General features: G+C 42.9%; 3 protein-coding genes across 5 annotated transcripts in view; 1 reads left to right on the top strand and 2 right to left on the bottom strand.

The window, feature by feature from the left end:
• The window catches only part of LOC309671207 (AF4/FMR2 family member 1-like), a gene marked incomplete at its 5' end in the record, with an annotated part of 39,218 nt that extends 34,562 nt beyond the window's left edge, over positions 1-4,656 (bottom strand). Inside the window, one exon of the mRNA XM_082482412.1 lies at positions 4,642-4,656. Coding sequence (XP_082338538.1) covers positions 4,642-4,656 — 15 coding nt within the window. The remainder of the gene's footprint in view (positions 1-4,641) is intronic.
• Positions 1-25,184, bottom strand: part of LOC309671545 (kelch-like protein 8) — a gene marked incomplete at its 5' end in the record, with an annotated part of 659,404 nt that overhangs the window by 303,734 nt on the left and 330,486 nt on the right. The window lies entirely within an intron of this gene.
• LOC309671733 (kelch-like protein 8) overlaps positions 1-25,184 on the top strand; it is a gene marked incomplete at its 5' end in the record, with an annotated part of 85,778 nt that overhangs the window by 58,508 nt on the left and 2,086 nt on the right. The gene's annotated exons all lie outside the window — the stretch shown is intronic.

Below are 25,184 nucleotides of genomic sequence, written 5' to 3'. Positions count from 1 at the left end.
ATGTCCAGCCCCTTTGGAGGAAACACACTCAATAGTGGCAACCCCCTGACTCGACAAAGGAGCAGCTCTGGCTGTTTCAGATGACTTGTCAGTCTTGCTCTTGAACTGCACCACACTGCATTACAATTACATACTGATAGGAAGACCATTATTGGTCTTCCAACTCCACCTGTATCTGAAGCTTTTATCTTTACTTCTCCACGGCATATCCCAAAATACACCACTTTTAGTGACTACAACATCCACTGACAGAACAGAAACAGAATGACATTCTTTCCCCACACGCTAGTTTAATGCATGCAAAATATAAGCAACCACAGAGACTGATTATTTAAGAGCACCTACCTTCAAAATTTCTTCACTGGAGTGGACATCACTGGGGAAGGTTTGCTACAACAAAAAAAGAGGGAAGCAGCATGAGTTTGTTTTGTTTTTACCAACTGACATGAGACACAGATGCACTCATTAAACACTGGCTTACCAACAGTTCTATAAATTTCACGAAAGCCCATTAATAATAAAATCCTAGTAAGAATTAAAGGCCCCATCAGAAGGCCAGTTAATAATGCACTTCTACAAAGCCTGTTCTTTTCAAGTCTTTAGTAGAAGATACATTCTAAGAAAGATTAGAAAGAAGGAAAGTGAAACAGCTCATTCAACAGTGGTGCTCGTTCAGCTGGCAGGATTCCTCTTGTTTCATGGCTCACGTTCTTCTACAAACTCATGTGCTTTCAGCAGAAAAAGAAGCCAATACAAAGCCCTAAGCTTGGAGAGGGCAAAGCAGAGGTGGTTTTAAGTGGAGGAATCACACACCAGACCCTTGAATGCCAGCTCTTGGGCTCGTGGGAACATCAACTGATATTAAAAAATAGAAAAGCATACAATTGTAACTTGCGCAGTTCAGAACAAAACCTTGAACGTACTGCTGAGTAGGAACAACATGGTGATTTCTGGAAAAGTCTGCAGATGACCTCGATCAAGGGACTGCCCCTGTGCTTCCCCCACCCGTTTCACTGGAGCCCAGGCAGTGACCACCACATACGTGCCCACCTGGCATGGGCCAGGACTCCCGAGCGCAAGTGTGATGAGGACCTCTGAAAGGAGGCCATCTCTTTGCTGGTGCCCTGGCACTCCAGCAGTGCCACCTGAAGGGAACCAGGCAACAGCCGTAGCAGCGCCCACAGCTGCCTTCAACCAGGCTCCCGAGCCCAGGCACAACAAAGCTCTGGGGAAGAGCACAAAACGAAGGCAATGCTGGTATTTGCCAGTTATATAACAAACAGCAGACATTGCAGCCTGTGCAAACACATAAATCTGCTTTTAATGTATCAGCAAAACCACTGAGCGGCTCCTGGCAGGACACCCTCCTGCACACGTGCGACACCACGCATCAGCAGTGTGGGTACCGCTGGGCAAGGCGCAGGGGCTGGGACAAGCACAGTGAACGCCTCCTGCTCCTCAGGCACGTGGGGACGAGAGTAACTGCACAGCCAGGGCGAGCGGCGATGCCCCCTGACAGAACCCACCTGCCCCATGCCCAGGCTGTGCCTGGTGGGAGAGGACGCAGCAGCAGGGCCCTCCTTCCCATGCCCCTGGCAGAATTAGGTGCTGGGGATGCTCTGCAGCAGGACCTGCACTGTTTCCACGCACTGACTCGCCACCTGGCCACAGGGAACACCACTTCACTTCGATGGATCGGCTTATCTACTAGCAACGCATGTGTTTTGAAAGCACATGTCGTTTACACATCCTTTCCCAACCATTCCTATCAAAGGAAATCGGAATGAAAAATAACCAAAGGGCTGAGTAGTTAAAATGAGCAAAGTGCATCCAAGAGCAGCTTCTTGCCTATAAACAAGAGATTCAATGGAAATGTTCAGCAATCAGCATAACCGCTGAAAAGGGAAAGGCCACTGAGACGATCCTTGTGTTAAAGGAAGAGGGTAACGAGCTACAGTGCCCCATCAGAGGGATCTTCCCCAGATCAAGGTAAACAGCAGAGCAAGCAAACACTTTAATCAAGTCAAAAAGTGTCATCCTTCACACTCTCACAGAAAGGTCACTCATCTGTTTCCCATATGCTGCACTATTTGCATTGGAGGGACGAGAGCAGGTGAGGAATCTTCTCTTTTCCCTGCAACCTCATTTGTCTATGTCTACAAAAGGCTCTCATTGAGGCAGCGCTCATTTGACAAAGATTTGACTTCTCTTCAGAAAATCATGCACGGATAGCTGCATCTGACCTTACTCACCTCGAGACAAACAGAAGCTGAGGCACGGCCAGATAAGTCACACGAATGAAGGCAAGGGGCTGGGATCTTGCTTGCAGAAGCACCCCACAGCAGGCAGGAGGAGGGGAAAGGGAGAGCAAACAGCAGGGAACTTCTACCACACAGCAAGAGATCGGGAAGCTTCAGAACTCACAGTGCCAAAACTCTTTTCCCCTTTTTCTTCCCAGCAAGCTTAACTTGATAGCTCAAACACCTAATTTACTTCTTAATTTAATAAGTGGTGAACAGCAGGCACAGAAAAGCAGCGTTCAACCAGCAGATTGCTGCAGAAAGCTCCTGCAATATCCCATGAGAGCACCACAGTAAAAAACCTTCCCACAAAACATAACGAATCAAGATCCCACCTGGACAAAGTATTCAAAAACCTCTCTCTACAATGGATCAATTGCAACAAATCAAAATCCGTTTGCTTCTCCCATTCCAGAAACTTGAGTTTTATAAAGTGATAACTGATGACAAAAGTGGAATTCAATTAACTTGCGAATCAGAGAATATCTGCAACAGCCAGTTTGGACCTCTCTTATCCTTGCCAAACAACTCACAGCCCTTCCTGAAGTTCTTTCAGATAAGCCTGAAGAGGCTTTGAAATTGATACAGGTTTACATACAATGAGTATTCATAGTGCAATTGCCAGGAGGGTTTATCATAACCCCGAAGGGCACTGTTCAGTGACTGTCTGCTGTTCTTCACAGGTCCGGTGGCTTAGCAGAAACCACTTTCTTCTTCGCAGCACAAAATTTAAAGGAAAGCAAACGCACGACTGCACAAGTACTGCAGAAGTCTGCAGCGGCAGCACAAGGACCTCTATTGTTTTTAAAGGACACAAGTATCCCCAAAATACGTGCAACTCTGGAGGTACAGAACATAAGGTTTACTTTTGTCAGGATTGCTTTCAGCTTTGCCCAGCAGTTTATTCCCACAGCCACTGAGTTAGGACACGCTAGGAAGCCCATGCCCCTACTAGAGTCTCTCCCTGAAGAGGACAGGTTTTGAGGCATCTTTAGTCTCTGTTCTGCCATCCTGCGGCACCCTAAGACTGAAAAACTGAATGACGCTTTCACCAGCAGGAAAGTGTGCAACAGGCAAACAAAACTGCTGCCCACAAATGGACTTGCAACACCCATATCAAATACACGGTGAAACGTTTGCTCGAGAGATTAAAATCACAGACTGTTCAGGACACGCACAGAAAATTTCTTTTCAGTGCCAAAACCACAACAAAACTGGTCAGGGCCATTTGACTGCACCAGGGAGCCCTCCTGTCTCTTGGGTAGGTGTGCAACTGTCATTTCTACCGTAAGTTGCCACTGCAGCCCATCAGTCCTTGTGCCCCAAACCCGCTGGCCCTGGAGAGGACGGGCGTGCACCCTTTCACTCTGTCCCAGCTGCAGTGACTCTTACAAAGCTAACCGTCCAGCGCCTGAAGGAGTTGGGCTTTTCTGCACCCTGAGTAATGTTTTGCCCCCCTCCTCCTTTTTTTTTTTTTTTTTTTTCCCTATAAGTCACATGTCAGCTGTATTTCAGCCTGTAAACTACCATTAAACCACAACTGCCACCCAGCAGCAAGGGCTGTCCTTGCCACTTTGAAGAGAAGAGTTTAAGGAGAAATACAACGTTGGTCAAAGAAGAAGAGTTAAAAAGCCATAAAGCCAAAGAAATACTGAAACGAGATCAGCTCCACTGAGGACTGTGGGCATAGAAGATCAAATATTACATGTTGCTGTCTATCCCCGCTAGCAGTTTGACAGCCTTTACAGGGAACAGTACATCGTACTCCCCACAGACAACTCGATTTAAGCCCTGTGCATATTTGCTGGCTGACACTGACATCTGCACAATCTCCAGCTAGGATTTCCTCATGCCACCTTCATACTCACTGTCGGTTTGGGAATGATGCAGATGCCTCCAAGTGCCACTCACAAAACGTTTTGACGGCCAAGGCCAAGCGCAATCACGGGACATCCAGAACCGTTGAGTCCCTGGGTTTTTGTTTTCGTTTTGCTTTTTAATGCCAACATTCCTACCCAAACTGATGCTGCGCTTCAATAACAGGTCTGCAGGGCAGCATGCTTCTCCATTTACCATCTCCTCTAGCAGAAGCACCACCAGAGCCAGCCGCACATGTCCAGCTGCAAGCAGGTACTCACATCTGACCTAAGACTCCAGCCCAGTTCCTCCACTGATGCAGGCCCGCAGACTCCGGAGAGGCTAAATAAATGGATGTAACTTGGAAAGAAATCTCGTTCAGAAAGACAGAAAACTACTTTAAGACAGCAGGCTGAAGAAACTGCCGCCTTTGTAATTTGCAGCGCTTATCCAGAAAAATCCGAGGGAACAGCTAGACACAGACCTTAACATGGTTCATGCCCGTTACATGGCCAGTAATTTAAGGGGCAAATTGAAAATTATTCTCAAACAATAACATATGATGGGAGCAGAATCTGGACTGATGAATTTCCATAATAAGTTTTGCAAGGCTAATTTAACAGATGACTTCCTTACTTGCAAGCTTAAAAAGCAAAGAGAAGGGGTTTAAAAAGGTCATAAAAACTTTTTTCAGGTATCTTTTTGATGAGGATTCACGACTTAGTTGGCATAACAGATGTTTCACAATGTCAAGGATAAGTTTGGTTTTAAGGTTTTTGGGCCAAAAAGCTAGATAAACAAAGTCAAAGCCATTAAATAAATTTTGACTACAGAAAAATGCAGAGACTACTCTTAATAGGACTTCTAAGCCTCTCAGTCACTAAAGAACAAGCAACATGCTCTTAAAACGGTGAGACGCTGCCACATTCTCTCCTTTTTATAATTTTTGCAATATATATGTTTTTCCAGTTCACCAACCCGCACAACTGGATCATGAAGGCCAAGTAATGTTTTTGCAAAGACCTATCATCTCAAAGTTAAGACAGTGCTACAAGGCAATATGCCTGAAGTACTCTTAGGTACAACTGAAGTTGTCTGACAAGGACTTCACTCAAACCTTTTTGTTCAATGTAACTTCAACGTAACAGCTCAGACCTTTCTTAAGTGGGCAAACACAAGTTTTTTCCAACTCAACCAGCTAAAGGTTTTTTTTGCAGATTAGACAGGCTTCCTAACAATCCTTCTAACAGTACCCACTCAATTTGGCAAAATTTTCTTACTATGAGTAACAATTGTAAGATATGCTAAAGAACAAAAAAAGTGGGGATGGGGGGGGAACAGAAATGCAACCCAAGATTAATTAGATAGTAAAACTAACAACATTATCATGCCTGTGAGCTTTACATTTTGATTCATCTTGTAGGTCCTCAGCCAGCATTAAGCATGAGCCTCACGGAAAACAGTATTTGTTGTAGCAGCAGTGAATCTCAGATAGAAGACACAAAAGGAAGTGCTATAAAGTAACCCCACCTAATAATAGTAGCCTTGAGCCAAAAAAATGAGCCCCACAAGTCTTTGGGGCAGGTGAGCGAGTCAGCAGCCAGCAGAGTCACTGAAAGCAGGTCTCGCCGCTGCTTTTGAGCTTTTTGCCTTGAGTGGGAGCCAGGGAGGAGAAAGGAAGACAAAGCAAAAATAATTTTGAAGCAGAAACAGCTCTGAGGCTCAAGCGTGAGGTCTGAAGGCAATGAACCCCCCGTGGCTGCCAGAACAAGTGATTGCATGGTCCCTGGCCACGTACACCTCTCTGCTGCCCTTCCCTTACCTTGGCACTGGCCTGAGCCTGCACTGAGACAGTCCAGGACTTAACCTGGCAGACAATCATTCCCTTTCTGTTGATTCAGCTCCTTTGATCACCTGGCCACCGCACCAGATGAACACCGGAACTGGTGCAGCTGAAGGAGAAGGAGAATGCATTCCCACAAATGCTCAACACACCTGGATGGAACAAAGGTCTTAATTTTACACAGCTTCCAATGTTTGGTAAACCTTTTGGGATCCAGAGCCAACCACCTACGGTCAAATTATCCCCAGAAGCACACAGTTCACAGCTTAACCCTGCTCCTACAGCGGTAAAGCTCCCATGGACTGCGGTGGAAAAAATGTTACAATTATTCGCATTTTACAAATCTGAAGTGCCTCTTATACTGCACCTGATACTTGCATAACTTGAAAATAATAATTTTTAAAACTTTATGAACGGGGTATTTTAGATTTTCAAAAAGACACAAAGAAAACCTCCAATGCAATCAAAGTATGTTTTGCTACCAGCAAGTTTCATTTTCCCTAGAAAGCACACAAATAGGCAAGATTGTGTCATGATACTCCATGCATGCACGAACCTAGTTCCAGGCACTGTTTTTGCCTCAGTACTCTGAACTACAGATCGGGGTTTTTTTAATTGCTTGTAGCTAAAAGATTAGAAACAAAAGAAAGCGATGACTTGGTTTTGAAAAAACTGCTTAAAAGCAGTTATGTTTGAATTTTGTGTTATTGCTCAGTTGATTTAAAACACACACAAAAAGTCACCCCAACAGCACTGATTTATCTTAAGACTTATTGTGTGGGTTTTGTGTTGGTGTTTACAATGGCATACCCAGAATAGGTAAAACATACACCATCAGCCTCTTTCACGTTGAGACACAGAATAGTTTTGGAAAGCGTATGTGCAGTTGCACTTAAAGTACAAGGATAAATGTAGCATGTATGCCAGGTGGAAAACCTTACGACTTGGGAGCTGCAAACTATCATTTAGTAGTCAGTGGCAGTTCTATCTGTAAGCAGCATTTCTACTCGGCTGTAAAATACTGTTAAGTGTGAGTAGCTAGGGAGCGGTGAAGTGAGACTGTCAGTTAAGGACCAAAACAAGCAAGAGTTCCCTGGAAGTGTAGGCTAAAGATGCTATATCTGACCTCTGAATGAATAATACATGGTGCTTTTCAAAACCCTTGTACCTTTCAACCTCTCTCATTTTTCCTCTTGCTTTTTTATGTTCACTTTTGTAACTTAAGTAGGTTGTCTCGGAAGCTTATATCTCAATGATAATAGTGACTTCTTCAAAGGGAATGTTAAACAAAGCAAAGGTGGTGAATACCAGTAGTTGAGGATTAATTTGAAGTTAAGAGAACCAAAATATCAAGATTTTTCCCCCTAGCTAACTATAAAAACATCTTAGTATAGGAATTTGTCAAATCTGGCATAGTAGAAATTAAGTTTTCAGCAGGAAAAGGTATTCCTTCTTATAAACTATGTAAATATCCTGTGATCCGTAATATCTGTGAACTAGTTTGTGATTTTGGAATAAGTAAGATCTTTCTCTTAGGTATCTTTTGAAGGAAGAATACTTACCTTGCTTACAGCACCATCAGTGAATATTCTAGGCACGTGTGATATTACTTTAACCTGCCTGGCCCAGTGCAGCCAACAGCCTTGTCACTGCACAGGACGAGGAGCTGGCAACAACCCTGTGACCTACAGCAGAAATGAGTATGACTTCCTGCTTTTTCTCCAGTACCGATGCCTGAGGAGTTCTAAATTTAGCATGGACGCTTTCCAAATATCCCAGAAGAAAGTCAAGTCTGCTCCTAGACATGCGACTTACATTTTTATTGTAGAATAATTTTTTTGTTACTTCAGCCAGTCCACTTCCTCCAACACCAGAGTCCATGAGCAGAAATCACTGAACTACAGCAATCATCAACTCTTAGCATAAAACGAAGAATGAATGCATAATAAATTAACCAGAAAACATGAAAACCAAAGTTTCGTAGCCAGCATAAGAGAGGAACACGCTACTAAATACCGTCTCCAGAGACTTTGTCTTAAAACCTTACAAATCCATTTGCTTTCCTTGCCAAAATCTAACAGAACTCCTGCTTGTAAGCTAGATCAGTAACTCCATGCTTTCAAACAGTATTTCATTTTTTCTTGTGGACTTCATAATCTTCCACAAAACGTGTGGATGCATGGCCTAAATCTCACTGAGGTGGCTTTCATGAGTTCTAGGCACACAGAGCTGAAACTTAAAATATGCTACTGAACTGGAAAAAAATTTGCTCTTCCCCTAATGCTTAAGTTTTTTTTTTTTTCCAAATAAAAAGCTGGACTTAACCTAACTGAAGCTCACAGTAGCAGGAAGAGTGAAATACTCGAGTGGCAGAAGCAGAAAAAACCTTCTCCCCATTGTCTGTGGTATCCCTGATTTGTCTTTCAGCCCTGGGAAGGCTATGATGTTAGTATGGCTACAATTCCTTTAGTCCGAGCTGTATAAAACTTAGACACCTTAAATATCTTCAGCTAAGCTGGGTAAACAGTATAAAATAAAAGCTAGCAAGCAGGAGCAAACTTGCTCCTCATTGTCATGCTTTAATTATCAATCTGTTGGATTAATAAGGTTGCTAGATAAAAGGAAATAATTTTCATTCCAAGATTTTTCTGTAAGTGTAAATTCTTGTTCTCTAATTGTGTAGAAGCTTTTTATATTTTGCTTACATTTGCATAAATGCATAAAACACTTAAGGATTGCTTTAGCTTTTTAAGAGACCGAGGAAAGCTGAGTAATAAGTATGTACAAAATACCCATCGGGGTCAGATCAATAGTTTGTCTATGGCAGCAGTGATGAGAGATGCTATTTAAGGACCAAAGAAACACGGTTGTGTGTGGGCCGTGTCGCTTTTGTTCCTCTGCCATCCACAGCAGTGAGATCAGGAATGTTGGAGGATACATCCTTGCCTTTTCTTTTTCTTGTCTTTTTTTCAAGAAGCGTGGGCAACAAGTTCACAAACAATGGCTTTTCCTAAAGGTACCCGCGTAGGGTTCTTGACTGTGGGTCTTTTTTCCCTGCTTTCTCCTCCCACCTTCCCCAAGTAAGGTTATAGGTAGTATTTATAACATGTAACCAAATTGTTAGGTACTACCAGTACCTAATGTCTCATCATTTTTTGTGTTGGGTTTTGTTTTTTTTTTCCGAACAGGAACATGAACAGAATTTAACTGCATTTTAGGATTTGACTCCTGATGGGCTGGATTTTGTCTTGGCATGAATTTTTGAAGATGGACACAGTGCAAGAAGAAACAGCCAATGGCTTCAGAATCCATGGTTCCAGAGCAGGCAAAACAACATCTGATAAAGGGAAAAAGGCGGCAGCAACAGCAGCAGCAGCAGCAGCCTAGGTCTTCCAACAGTGACGGTGAAGATGACATCTTTGTATTTGAAGCAAATGAGGCTTGGAAGGATTTTCACAGCTCTCTCCTTCAGTTCTTTGAAGCTGGAGAGCTCTGCGATGTTACACTAAAGGAGATATTGTCACACATCCATTGCATTTAACAGCCTGGAGATTAAGCTATGAATACGTATGCTGGAGGTGGCTGTGAATTTGGGCAGGGGTATGGAAAGCATAGAATACCTGTTGGATCTGAGGCATCTCTATCTAGGTGTTTGTATTTTTTTTTTTATTTAGGAAGTTTACAACAGAAATGTAAACATTTAAGATGCTAACAGTCCAAGAGAGGACGTGCATGACTTCGACCTCACCCAAATTGCCTTCTAAGCAGGTTCCCACAGTTGATCAGTATGTAACTGTGCAATTTCAGCTCCTTGTAGCCTCGACTTACTGCTCACCAGGCAGGTTACACTTGTGTTGATAACACACACTTTTAAAAAGGGTAGAGAAATTGTGTGTTGAATCAGAGATAGAAAAAACTCCAAATTATCCTTTATAATTTAATATCCCACCCTTTTTTTATTTTTACATTGCAAGACCGCTCACTTTAACGCCTTCATCTGAAAATGAACATGTAATTTGAGTCTGCCAGGAGTACCGGTTGCTTAACTCAGCCATCCCTTTGTTAGCGCAGACTGATGAATGACAAAGGCTGTAAGAAAGCACTCCTGTAACGCAAATAAGTAGTGGATTGTTCCTTTACCTTCACTACCTACATTCTCTTAACATAGTTGAATTCTAGAATTTTATAAGTGAAAAGCTTGTTTTGTGCTTTCTGATCGGAATTTTGAAAAATACCTCCTCTTTATGGGGAATACTCTATCTTTTGTGGCTGAACAACTGCTAAAAATCTGGAAGTGATTGGTAACTTTTAATAATCCCTGTAATACCTGTTATTACTGCCGTTTTACATGAATTTGCTGCTAATATAGAGAATTATAAATTCCTCAACATTAGTAAAAGTCCAGAGGTTTAAATTAGGTTGTCTAAAAATGTCGCTTTACAATTTACGCCCTCCCCGCCCTGCAAAGTCTCTGAAATACACATAAAAGAAACAAGTGCCTGGCAGTCTCCTCCTGTCTCCAAGATGCATCTAGAAGGTTCCTAAGGATGTTTCATTTAAGAAATAGGACACGCCTCTTAAAGAAAAGCAAGTTCAGTGCATCAGTGCTATTGCTTCTTTGTGTTACGGCCTTGCCCTACTCTGGTGACCAAGTTACAACTCAGACCTGCTTGGGATACGTTGATCTGATGTCAGAAGTACAGGGCAGATGGAGTTATTTTGCTTGAACAAAATACAGTAGCTCAATGCATATTGAGTTCAGGATTCTTATTTCGGCTTAACTGTCCGTCCTATCGTAGCCAAAACTGACATTCCAGTGAAAGACTGAGGGTTATTTTCTTCTTTTTTTTCAGGTTGGTCCAAAGCTTATCTCCTGCCACAAACTGGTGCTAGCTTGTGTTATACCTTACTTTAGAGCCATGTTTCTTTCGGAAATGGCTGAAGCCAAGCAGACATTGATTGAGATCAGGGACTTTGATGGTGATGCAATAGAAGACCTGGTGAAGTTTGTGTACTCCTCCCGGATTACTCTGACAGTGGATAACGTCCAGCCTCTCTTGTACGCTGCTTGCATTCTTCAGGTGGAACTGGTAGCAAAGGCGTGCTGTGAATACATGAAGCTGCACTTCCATCCCTCCAACTGCCTGGCAGTCAGGGCATTTGCGGAGAGTCACAACCGCATTGACTTGATGGACATGGCTGATCAGTATGCTTGCGAACACTTTACAGAAGTGGTGGAGTGCGAAGACTTTGTGAGTGTGTCACCACAGCACCTCCATAAACTCCTGTCCTCCAGTGACCTGAATATTGAAAACGAAAAGCAAGTTTACAACGCTGCTATCAAGTGGCTGCTAGCCAATCCACAGCATCATGCGACGTGGCTGGATGAAATACTTGCACAGGTAGGGCAGGCTGAGGCGCCGTGTGCCTGTCTTGTCACTGGTTTTGTTGTCTAATCAACTGTTTGTCCTTGGGTAGATCTCATGATGAAAATTGTTCTCGGCAGTTGGCACCTCCTCTGGTATTCGCAGTTGTGAGTTAACAGTAGAATATCAGGAAGAAGTCATATTCTTCAGTTTCTCTTGTGAGATGAGTACTCACTACATGCTCGTGGCTGGGGAGTGGGGAGCCAACAAAAAGCTGCATCTGTGTTAGAGCAGAAAATTCTTAGATTTACACATAGTAGAGTACATAAAGCCATCACTTCACTTGGTTTGATACTACTACAGCCTGAAACACTCACTTCCCTTGCTGGTAAGTGTTTGTACTTAAGAAAAGAGAGCAAAGCTGTTGAGGAGCTTTTTACGTGTCTAGGAGAGTAAAACTGTAACGGAGATGTGTCATATCAAGTTGTGCTACTTCTAGAATGTTCCTATATTTAATTAACAAAAGACCAAGACATGTTAGCCCTATAAGCAGGCTAGGAAACATATGCTAGACCATTTAATGCTCACTAGGCTAGCACTGCTGGTTACCTGTAGGAGTTAGCAGTTTAATGATCTAGACTTGATGAGAGTCCACCGCTTCTGAAAGAAACACATACGGGTATCAAAAGGTCACTTAGCTGAACTTATTTAAACACCCATCGGACCTCCTCCTGTCAAAGCGTTAGGTACGTCAGTTATTCAAGCTCCGTATGCGTTGATTATGGGAATTTAAAATACAGTATTTGAGACAGGTATAGAGAACCTGTGCTGGGGAGGAGGGTGGTACATGCTGTGCACTGCAAAATGCCCTGTGAATCTTAGCAGGTAGGATCAACTGTGCCATTTCAGTTGTCACTGAACTCCAGCTTGAATGTTTTGCATTCAGCAGAAGTGCTAATATTGGCATCATGTGAGTAAAGAGAGGCCCACTAGAATACTGCTGTCATTGTCTTCATGCATCATTTTTCACCTTTCCTGGTAAAAGATCACAACTGTTTATTAACTGTCTTCCCAAAACTTTCAGTTTCATCTAGACTAGCATGATGGTTTTGGTAGAAAAATTCCTTCTTTAGTACACTATAATTAAATTTATAGGCAATATAATTTGAGATTTAAAAAAACCTTCATTATTACCCAGGTGTACAAGTAGATGAGATTAACATCTTTGTTTTATTCATGGTAACCAGTCTAGAATGAAACAATGAAAAAGTAAACCCCTTCCTGTAAATATGGGTTATTTGCCAGAGTATACGGAGCCATCAGGTGATTTGGACATTATTGCTAGCAGAAAACATGACTGGGCTTCGCGATAGTTATTATCCACATCATAACCAGCCTTAGGGGTTGCGCTGTCATCATGAGGTTCTGAATTTGTCATCCTTGTGCTCTTACCGCATCACTTGCCTCATGAGTCTATGAGCAGGGCTATGGCTGTGCTTTTAATCGGCCAAAACCAAGACAGGCCAAAGTAAAGGAAGAAGTGGGACTGAAAGCAAGCGGGTAAGGAAGAACTGGTAGAAACACTTGCTTACTTCAAGGCAGGGACATGTGTCAGCCATGTAACAGCACCCTTTTGCTGCTCTGAGAAGCACTGGAGATACTGGACTTCACAATTGCTGCTGAGCTAACTGGGAGGCGCCTGACAGCATCGATTCCAAACCTTAGGAAGTCAGATGCTGGTTTGCTTCAGTCCCCCCTGCTAACACCTGTCCCACCTTTGCACCCGATTGTACTTCATATTCCTCACTGTTTCTCTCAAAAGGACAAATGAACGGTTTGCTGAAATAAGTGACTGTGGGGAGGAAGACATTTCAAGGCAGCCTTGGAGAGGCTGACCTTATTTCAGATGTGCCCTGTCGCTGGGGATTGCTCTGGGCAGTGACCACCTATAGCCTTACCCAGAAGGAGCCTTTCTTTCCTCAGCCTGCTCACCAGCTCTCTGCTAGGGAACCACAGGAAGGATTTGGGGAAGGAAACAATTAGCTCTCAACGTTGGGGTTTTTTTAATCCTGTAGTCTGTCAAGTCCACACTAGAGAAAGGTGTTACTGCACTATCAATACCTCCTTAATAGACAGACACTTAGTTCATGCTGATAGTGTTTCCTCTTTGACTTGCCACCCAAAGAAAATCAGCCATTCTAGCAAAAGCCCTCTTATACTGGCATAGCAATGAGCTGAAAATTCACCCCCTCAGCAGACTAACCTGACACGGGCTATCCTGGTACAGTCACGGATGCTGCCTGCATCACATCAGGCAGGTGCAGTTGCAGTACAGGCAGCGGCACTTCTTCCTCCGCTCAGCCTGGGCCAAGGGGCAGTTCTCCACCGCTGCTTAAATGCAAAGGGTTGTAGCAAACGTTTGTCACTAAAAAGAACTGTTCATATCGCTGTTATTCTGGAAAAAAAGTATGAACGCCTCCCTTTTTAGTGAAGAGCGTGGGGCTGGCAGCTGGCTCAGAAGCTGCCATCTGTTATGCTTGCGTCACTGTAAATGGTGAGACTCAGTCAGTTCAGCCAGTTACTCCAACTGTGTTCATTTCTGTCAGGTACGGCTGCCTCTCTTGCCCATTTGTTTCCTTATGGGTGTTGTGGCAAAGGAAGAGATTGTCAAGCAGAATCTAAAATGTAGGGATTTGCTGGATGAAGCAAGAAACTACCACCTTCACCTGAGCAGCAGGGCAGTGCCAGACTTTGAGTACTCCATTCGCACAACACCAAGGAAGCAGACTGCTGGTAATTAAATGTGTGTCTGATTATCCCATAGGGAGTGGTGTGGAGAAAAGGCGGTGCGTCTGTGCAGGGTTAGGTAGCTTGGTAGAAATGGTTGTTAATGACTTAATGCAAAACTGGGAAAGCCGTTGTGTACCTCTCTGGTAATTAGCTAGTGTGCTGCATTGTCCTAGCAGAACTTTAGCTGTCATTTGCTTTCTTTAAAGCATTATTTATTTATCCTGATTGGCTCTATCTGTATTAAAGCTAGAACTGTTAAGTATCTTGTGACCAGGCAGCATGCTCACAGCTATACCGACAACAGTGGACACTTATCTTTTGGCACGAGAAGGTTGAGCTAACTTTTAAACTCTTTGGCTAACCTACACCAAAAGTGAGTGATGAATATTAGACTGCAAATCCGAATTTTTACATTTTTATATTTAACAATGTTGATCTCCCTGAGCAAAAAAATCACAAAAAGCATATTTAAAATATGCATTGGTTTTGCATCAGCATAGATAGTTAATTGCCATAACAGCATGCCAAGCAAAGGCAAAATCCAGCACCCAGTTACGCAGGGCAATGACTGTGCCCCCTGAAGTGAAATATGACTTCTCCCGAACTACATAAGTTTCAGTTCACTCTGCTGTACAACTTTATCCCCCATCTTCCTGCTATTTTTCTGGAAACCTGTTTTGTCTTCTTCAGGTGTGTTGTTTTGTGTCGGTGGTAGAGGTGGATCTGGTGACCCATTTCGCAGCATTGAATGTTACTCTATCAGTAAGAACAACTGGTTCTTCGGCCCTGAAATGAACAGCAGGAGAAGGCACGTGGGTGTGATCTCTGTGGGAGGTCAGTAATGCTATTCTAAAGGCACTTGTTTGCTCCTTTTGGTGGAATCGGTACTTTTAATAAATAAATCTGTCTTCCAATGGCTTACCTGTTGGATATTCTTCAATTTAGTAAGGCTTCTTCCCCACGAAGGGGTTTGTGATTCTGAAACAATCTGAGAGCATGCTTACTGAAAAGATATTACTGTGAACTGGGAGTTGGGGTGGTTCAGCCTGCAAGAGGCTCTGGGGAGACCTTACTGTAGCTTTTTAATACTTAAAGGGAGCTTGTAAGAAAGATGGGGACAGACTTTTTAATAGGGGCTGTTGCAATAGGCCAAGGGGTAATGGTTTTAAACTAAAAGAGGGAAGATTTAGACCAGATATAAGGAGACATTTTTTACAATGAGGGTGGTGGAACAGGTTGCCCAGAGAGGTTGTAGATGCCCCATCCCTGGAAACGCTCAGGGTCAGGTTGGACAGGGCTCTGAGCAACCTGGTCTAGTTGAAGATGTCCCTGCTCATTGCAGGGGGGGTGGACTAGATGACCTTTTAAAGGTCCCTTCCAACCCCAACTATTCTATGATTCTATGAACGGTACATAGCCTCTTCTCTTAACAGGCGATTTAATTTTTTTTTAACCCGTTTACAAAAAAATAGCCTTACACAGCAGAGTCACCCAGAATTTGCTAGTACTCATACTAGCTCCCTTCACACTTAACTCCATACAGGCAAGTCACTAAGACCATAAATCTTCCAAGAACAGACCTACCTTTATTTTTGGGTCTCCATCTTCTGAAACCAGGTCCGTGCAGTCCAGAGCAGCTTAGCACCCATGATGCAACTTCTCCTTGTAAACGGTAGCTCCTGTGTTGCTGCAGCAGAACAGAGATTTCCCCCCCTCCCCCACGCCCCCCCAAAAATCTGGAGAGACTGATATAAATGTCCAAAAATGATCTGACCTGCAGTACTCAAGTGATGGGAAGATTTTTTTGTCTACATATCTCAAGCTTTGTATAAAAGTCCAAGTTAGAAACAGATCTCTGGTTGAGTACAGCATATAAAAATATAAAGTCTGTACTTACTAAAATCTTGATATTGAAAACATTTGAAGACTTTAACCTTTATTTGAGCTTGTTGTCTCCTCATAGGCAGGGATATTGCATAAATGAAAACTGAAGTGTTGCCAAGCAATCTCTGTATCAAAAGATGCATATGTGTTTCGGGTAAAGTCTACGCAGTAGGTGGACATGATGGAAACGAACACTTAGGAAGCATGGAAGTATTTGATCCTCTCACAAACAAGTGGATGATGAAGGCATCAATGAACACAAAGAGGTACGTGATCCAAATTTTAAGTCCTAGTCTGCGATAAATAATTTCTTGCTGACGCTGAAAAACACCATGTCTGTCCTGTCTTTATTTGGGTTTCCAAACTGTGCTATTTTTAGTTTTGGGTTTGTTTTTTTTATTTTTTTCCTATTTTGGGGCTTTATGCTATCAAACACCTTTATTTACTAGCTGTAAAGCAAATACAAATTTGCATCACATACTTGCATACATCACATATTTTCAGAAACACAACGTTGTGTGTAACATACTATTTCAGTGCAAAACTGCATAATATCTCTCTCTCTCTAGGGAGAGGCCCTGGCTGGTAACATTGGTTACGTTTACACTTTGGCTTTCTTTTGTCACTATTCTTTTCTTTCTTGGGGGCCTGGCTTCTGGAGCAGAGAGCTCTTCTACTCCAGCTGTGCTTACATTCCCCTATCTAGGGCATTTCTGAACTTGAAACTGATAGACTTCTGTGGGTTTTTTGCGCTTTTTAAGAATGAGCAAGATAACTGCCAGTGAACACGCACAGTGAAATTCTTCATGCCCAGGAAACCTTCATGCTGCCTATGTTTTTGCCACAAAAGGCCAGACGCACTAAAACACTTAAAGTCAGATTGAGGCTTTTTCTTGCCTTTTGACATTTAGGATTCTTTTAAGGAGTCACAGATGGGTAATTTTTTGTTTCCGCTGTCATTTAAATCAACCTCTTGAATTCTACGTTCTGTTTTGTTATTTGTTGTTTCTAAAAGCATCATGTACAAGCAGGAGTGAACTACTGAACACGGCTAAGTCCTCAAGCTATTTGTAGCTGTGACATAATCAAAGTAAAAGACCCAGACTCCCAGAAGGAGCTTCTTACTCCTCCCTACTGCCACCACCACAGGGCATATTCTCTGCAAACATCAGCCCTAGATTTCTGTGACATTTCTTACTCAGTACCTTGGTAAATGGAAGGGCTGCTGTGCCTTGGCTACGCTCCATTCCTCCCATTCATGGACATGGTGTCCGAATACTTAGTTGAGAAAAAACTGCCACCATTGATGCCATCTATTTTACCTGGTGAGGCAATGCAAGATAAGGTCAGGGTATCTCCCCAGTGTGTGTTCTGTAGAAAGACTGTGCATCCCTTGCTCCTGCCTTGGTATCTTCGCACCTGCCCTCTGTGTAATGAGGCAAGAATGTTCTCAGTGAAATGGTGAATCACCTGTCTTGGTACTTAAAGCAGAAACTTAATGCTTCTAATGAGTCTAGACCATACTTTGCATTTTGTAATACTGATTGTATTCTCATAATTGTAGATTCAGTAGAAAAAAATCTGACAACTATTTTAACACAGACTTAATAAAAAAGAAGAGAATGGAAGAAATTGTAACTAAATCTTTCTAGAGTTCACTCATCTAATATCCAGCGCAGGCTTGCTTTTAATATGTATTAATATCACCCCCCAAAAAAATCATTCCCAGATTGTAGCAGCAGCTATACCAGCAAAGTTAAAACCAGCAGGTTTTGGTTCTCCATAAAACAAAATGTGGTTCTTCAATAAAACAAAATAGGAGGCGTAAAATTCAGTACCAAGAAATCACATAGCTAAGCTAACCTCATATATCTAAGCGTGTAATTAGAAGACTTGGGTCTTGGGTGACATTCAGTCAAAACAGTATTCCGCGTCCCCCTGCCTTTATTCTTTAAACAGGAGCTTTGTCTTTTTGCAGTCTAGAAATATTCTAGCTGCAACAGTCCTGTTCATGGATCACACAATAACGTAGAGGTGCCTGGGAAAGCTGAGGTGAAGTCAAGATAAAACTCTAGAGCCCCTCTCACGGGAGGATGCAAACATACGAAAGACTTTCAGGATAAAGCTGCAAGACTGATGCGGGTGTACAGAGGGCCAGCCACAGTTACTGGTCATTATTTATTATAAACTTCACTTTTAACATTTTCATTACTTTTTCCCCCATAGTTTGAAACAGGTACCAGTCAGGTAACATTGCACTTGATGTGTCTTTCCCATTCCTTTTCCTTAAGGACTTGCACTGAGGTGTTGATCCTGTGGTTTTCTTAGGAGAGGAATTGCTCTTGCCTCCCTTGGTGGCCCCATTTACGCAATAGGAGGTTTAGATGACAACACTTGCTTCAGCGATGTGGAAAGATATGACATTGATTCTGATCGATGGAGTGCAGTCGCCCCAATGAACGCTCCCAGGGGAGGAGTTGGCTCCGTAGCCCTTGTGGTAAGTGACTGTTTCCTCCCAAGTTGAGGCCATCTGAGGAACTGAACTGCTTTTCCCATCTGCTTTTACAAGGCAGAACACAGGATTTTGAACAAAATGCAGCTGGTAGGTCTTAGCACCTCTGGACATCAAAATCCTACTGAGCTGTGCAAAAGATGAGGATATTTAGGATAATACTCAGATCAAACTGAACTGCCTATATGAAAACGCAACATAATAGAAGTAGTGCGCAGCAGGAGTCTATCTATTGTTTCCTGGTAATAATTGAGTAATATCCATTGTGATAAACTCAGTATCGTTTGTTCACCAAACCTAAAAACTTACATTTCCACAAGAAGGCAACTGCTTAACAAGAGGTGGCAAGATGGCCAACATTTTACTGTGTAAACAAGATATGCATGATTGTGCAGGCAAGACTAAGCTGCAGGGTCAAGTTATGTAGACAAAGTATAATAAATTGTGAAAAGACTTGAAAGAAAGAAACCTTCACCCCAAGACCACTGGCAATACTAGTGTTTAAGATATTAATTTGTGTAATTTTAAAGGTGTTTGTTTAGTACTGCCAGAGTTTTAGAGATACCTATAGCACTTAGATAAATACTTTGAGAAAATGTTAGATGAAGAATCCTTATAGAATTTACTAACTCTTTAGAAAAAGGGGGGGGACTGAGTCAAAGATATAGTACTAATTAACTAGTAGTAATTCATAACCTAAAAAACAGGCCTGATAAAAAAAATGGACGAAGCAAGAAGTCTTGAGGCATTGCCAAGGACAGCTCCTGATAACAAATAAAAGAAGGCCTTGAAAGGCGGCTGAAACCAACCCTGCAGTCTGGACAGAGACCAAAAAGAAAAACTGAGTCTGCGCAGGGACAAAAGGTTACTTGAAGTGATGAAGAAGAATTTGCAGCCTTCATCCTCAAGACCCTCAGCGACCACCACCACAAAGCATTGCGCAAGCGCAGTTAGGAGGAGTTTATGAAAAAGACTTCTTAAAGCTAATTTTAATACGAAGCGGGGATAGGTTATGCATATGTATAGCCGTATTAAGAGATCTTATGATTATGTAAAAAGTACCATATATATTTGAGAAGGCCGCTGCATTGAGTGCGCGCCGTCAGTGGAGTGAGACTCCCGGGCCGCCCAGCGCTGTTTTGCTTGCTGCCGCTTGCTAATAAATACTCCAAATTTTAATTGACTCTGTCTCACGTCAATTTTGTGAGATCAACATATAACAATTTTGGTGCCGTGACTCGGATAGAGGCAATCTGGTGAGAAGCCCCATACAGGGAGGCGCCCCGCTGAAATTCAGCGGCCCTGGCTGGGTGCTATCGCATCACATCCTCTACCGACGAACCCTAAATTCGGCAACAAGCAAAAGAAAGCCGGCAAACCCTGTAATCTTTGTGCACGAAGCCCCGAACGAAGACGCAGGAACGCGTGAGTATAGGCCAGTTATCCATTCGGTTGGGGTTGGGTATCCCGGAGTGTGATAATGTGAGACGTCCACCGGACTTAGTAGCCCACCGGACGAAGCGAGTGCGGACCCCTTAGTAGTGCGGTTCCCATCTCCCGCGAGGGACTGGGCCACGAATAGGGGGAGCGTGTGTGTGTGTGTAAGAAGGCACTCCGGAAGATGGGACAGAGGAAGAGCAAGCCCTCTGATTCCATGGGTGGATTGGGACCTCATGTGAAACCCCCCCCAAATACCACCAGACAGTCCGTGAAGTTTAATGATCAAGTATTGGGATGATTACCCCTCTAGGCGGGGTAAGAACAAAGTAAAATTGATCCACTATTGTATGGAAATATGGAGAGAAAGAAACAAATAAGAAAAGGCTTATATTGGCCAATTTAGATTTGTGATCAGTCTGACTATCTTGGTGCAGATTAGTGGTAAATGGCAAATGGTTTAAGATTTAAGTTACACGTAACTGGCTATTGTTTTAATTGGAAAATCTTGTGGTGTGAGTGAGAAGTGTAATGGGCCCTTTTATATGACTGAGTGAGTGTTTGAGTGAGTGCGGTGCAGAGTTTGTGTGTTCACCCTAAGTGAAAAGGATTTTCATAATGGAGGAGAGGGAACATCGACATAGTCCAGGCGCAGACATTAAATGGCTACTACAGCAGCCAAACTGGACTAATCAAGACACTGAACATAAAACTCATATGGTGGATCTGCGCACCAGAGTTGTTCAAGAAATTAAAGAATCTGTTCCTCAGAGACAGAATATAAATAAAGCTTTTAGTGAACATCAAGGGAAAGATGAACCCCCCCACTAAATGGCTAGACAGATTGCGACAGAATCTGCAACTCTATTCAAGGCTAGATCCCACCACCCCTGTGAGACAAGTTCTGTTGAAAACTCAGTTTGTGGTAAAGTCATGGACAGACATTAGAAAGAAATTGATAAAGTTAGAAAACTGGCAAGAGCAAGGATTAAACGAGTTGTTGAGAGAGGTATTGTTCTCGCCCCTCACTCTCGGGACGAGATTGAGCACGGAACCATTGGTTCCAACTGCAAGGTGTCATAAACCGAATAGTGGTGTTGCACAAAGAAGCTAAAGCTAGAAAGAGAAAAGGGAAAGCTACTGTTTGTGCTGTGCTGGGAGCGTGCCTGGCGGCTGCGGTGGAGGACAAGAGGCAGGCGCCCTGCCAAGAAGAGGCGATAGTTGCCTCAATACAAGCGGCACTGGCGCCGCTGCAGGAACAGTTCCTAGAAACCAAGCGGGTGCTAAAGGAAGAAAAGAGCAAAAAACTTAATATTGAAAGAGAAGCTGAGTTCAGCTCCTAAAGGAGTCAGACACCCTCGCTGAGACAAAAGTAATGCCAAAGGGAAAAGGGGTGCGCCCAATTTATCGTCAGGAAGATAAAAACACCACAAAACAAAAACCCAACTAAAAGACGCCACAGATAACACCCCCACATGTATCCACTGATAAAAACAGAATCCCCTTTACCGCCACTGAATTAGCCAAACTACGGAAAGATTTTGCTAGGATGGCAAAGAAATCCGAAACCGAATACGTGTGGAGTATATCCCTGTCGGGAGAGAACGGAATCATTTTATCAAAAAGGGAGCAGAGGGATATTAGGGCCCTGGCGTTTTCCTCACAACGGGCGACCTCCGAGCCCCATGGTCTCTAACCCAGAGAGCCGCATATTAGTCGGGGGGTGGGGGGGCTGAACCCATTGAAGAGGGGGAAGTGACTCAAGAATTAATAAATTACAGAAAGAAATACAGGCCAGTAAGTCGACTTACCAAAAAGCAGAAACTAGAGCAGTGCGGACGGAGGAGCAGGCGAATAAATCATTGTTTAGGTTTTTTTTTCCTCTGGGAAAAGCCCTGATCTTAAAAAAAAAAAAAAAAAAAAAAAAAAAGAGAGAGAGAGACCTCTGTTCCAGCAAGAATTGTGGCAAATAGAACTACAAAAGGAGGTGCCCCAAGACTTAATGGATGGGGCTCCCCACCAAAAAGCTAGAGTTCCTAGTGCGGAGGTGGTCTGAACAAAGACCCCCGCTCACACTGAACCCACCTTCGGCGCCACCCGTGGACATAGAAGAAAGGTTCAAAAGAAACAAAAAGGTGGCAGAAAGCTAAATCCTCCGCCCCCCCAAGGTGAGAGGGGAGGCAGAGGGTAAACGTTTATTAGACAACTCATCTGCAATAATAAAGGAGACTTACTAATTACAGTTGCAGTAGGGCCAAGGAAAAAGCCCGTGACTTTTTTAATTGATACAGGGGCCCAAATTACAGCAATTAATCGGAGTGAGGTAGAACAGTGCGGCATCTCGGCCCCTTCTAAACACCTAATAGTACTAAATGCTTTGGGGAAAACCCAATCTGTGCCCATGACTCCGGTAATCTTGTGGCTACCAGGAGAGGAAAGTCCGGTAGACACCATGGCGGTTATAAAGCCCTTCCAAATAAATCTCCTAAAAATAAATATTTTGAAGGGAAGACAGTGGCGGGACACCCAAGGAAACTTACAGTCTTTCAGCATTCCTCAGGTTAGAAGGCTAACCGAGAATTTCAGTGTGTCAGTGCGCCTGCTACAAGCGGCGCCCCCCCCCCCCCTTCCCGCTTGACTAATGTGAAACCCTACCCGTTACCCCTGGGAGCGAGGGAGGGCATCACCCCCGTGTTAGAAGATCTGAAGCAGCAGAGAGTCGTAGTCCCGACACAGTCCCCCTTCAACTCTCCCATATAGCCCGTGAGAAAACCTAATGAGAAATGGAGATTGGCTGTAGACTACCGGCGCTTCAATAACAATACAGGCCCATTAACGGCTGCCGTGCCAAACATCGCTGAGTTAATCGCCACCATTCAGAAACAATCTCACCCGGTGATAGCAACAATTGATGTCAAAGACATTTTTTTATGGTTCCGCTGCAACCTGTGAAACAGGAATGCTTTGCTTTCACGTGGGGGGGGGGGGGGGGGGGGGGGGGCAGTATACGTTTACTCGACTGCCTCAAGGATGTAAACACTCCCCCACACCAGCTCATCATGTACTGGCCCAAGAACTTGAAACCATTCACATACAAGAAAAAGTTAAAATTTACAAAGACCCCACCCCTGACGGGGTGGCTCAGCGCGCCTCCATAAAAAAAAAAAAAAAAAAAAAAAAATAGTATGCTCAAATAAAACACTATTGCGATTTTTTGTGACAAAAAGAACTGCTAAAATACTGCCTATCCAAGATGAGGCGAACTTGGATAGGGAGATGCCCCCAACTTTCCCTTGTGATCAAAGTCGCTCCCCCATTCTCAGAGCAAGTTTTAAATGCATAGTTTACTGATGCTTCATCGAAGCGAGAAGAGAAAGTTTAGAAGTACCGGGCTGTGGCCCTTCAAGTAAAAACCAAGAAGCAAATCATTACAGGAGAAGGTAGTGCACAGGTGAGAGAGCTGGTTGCAGTGTGGAGCGTGTTTCAAGGTGAGAGACAGACTCTTTCTCCTGTGCATGAAAAGAAGGCAAAAGTTAATAAAGAAAAGACTAAGAGTGCAGAGACCGCCTTTAAATATTACAATTAAATAAAGTATTGATCAAAGTCTGGAAAGAATCATCCCTGACTCCCTGTTGGGAGGTACCTTTTCTTGTTTTACTCACTACAGATTCTGTTGTTCGGACTGCTGAAAAAGAGTGGACTCACGCAAGCCGAATCAAAGGACCCGTTCGAAGTTCCCATTAAGAGGCAACAGGAAGCCCGGACAACCTAAAGGTTACCTTCCGAAGAAAGACAAATGAATGAAACTGTCTTTTGTAGAAATCCTAACTGTATTTGTTATCCCTTTGTCTAAGTGTAAACTTTGTAAAGAAAAGTGGTGGGTCCACTGCCTCTATGGGTATCCTCTTAGTAGTATTTGCCATGAATGTTATAACTACAGACATTACGCACAAGAGTTGCAACCGGGAAAATCATAAAAGAATCTAAGAAGTGGTAAAATATCTTTGCCAAAAGCATGAACCCTGAGAAGTGTTGTCTCCATGCAAATGAACCTTGTTTAACGGAGGCCAAAATTGTGCAGGTGACTTGCGGACAGACAGTGTCTAAGATAGGGTGTAGAGCTTAGGAGGTAAAAAAATAAAAACTGACAAGCATGTAAGTCAAGGTGAGCTAAATATGAAGGAGGTTCCCCTGAAAAATACGACTGCTGCCGAGAAGATGGTACCCCTCGCTGCTCTAAGCAACAGAGTAGGCAGAGGAAGAGGCAGAGGCGTACTGCTGTGGGGATTGAGATTAATAAACCACCTCCAGAAATGACACATAATGCCCTTTGACTTACAACTCCCAACCCAAGCAACCTTAAAACTTTCCCGAAGTCTACACACTCTCCCAGGAAACAAAAGAAAATAAATAAATAAATAAATAAATAAATAAATAAATAAATAAAATATATATATATAAATTGCCAGAGATATCGAAATACCTATAGCAAAGGCAAGAGCACTCCACCTTTCTCAAATCTGCAAATAAGCCTGTGTACAATAAAAGTGTTAGTAATGACAATAAAGCAACAAAATAGTTGCAATTGTAAAAAGCAAATTAAAAGCAGCTCATTTAATGCTTATAAGAGCCAAGTATGAACCCCTAAAAAAATACCAAAACCAAAAGAAACCTTTATTTTAAGTCAACAAAAGCTTAAGCAGTTTGATGAACAAAATAGTAAAAAAAATAAAGGGGGGAATTGTGATAAACTCAGCATCGTTTGTTCACCAAACCTGAAAACTTACATTTCCACAAGAAGGCAACTGCTTAACAAGAGGTGGCAAGATGGCCAACATTTTACTGTGTAAACAAGATATGCATGATTGTGCAGGCAAGACTAAGCTGCAGGGTCAAGTTATGTAGACAAAGTATAATAAATTGTGAAAAGACTTGAAAGAAAGAAACCTTCACCCCAAGACCACTGGCAATACTAGTGTTTAAGATATTAATTTGTGTAATTTTAAAGGTGTTCGTTTAGTACTGCCAGAGTTTTAGAGATACCTATAGCACTTAGATAAATACTTTGAGAAAATGTTAGATGAAGAATCCTTATAGAATTTACTAACTCTTTAGAAAAAGGGGGGGGAACTGAGTCAAAGATATAGTACTAATTAACTAGTAGTAATTCATAACCTAAAAAACAGGCCTGATAA

Source organism: Vanellus vanellus (assembly GCF_965231255.1).
Source record: "Vanellus vanellus genome assembly, chromosome: 4".
In the NCBI taxonomy this organism is placed as follows: domain Eukaryota; kingdom Metazoa; phylum Chordata; class Aves; order Charadriiformes; family Charadriidae; genus Vanellus; species Vanellus vanellus.
This window is presented reverse-complemented; position numbering and strand designations above follow the sequence as displayed.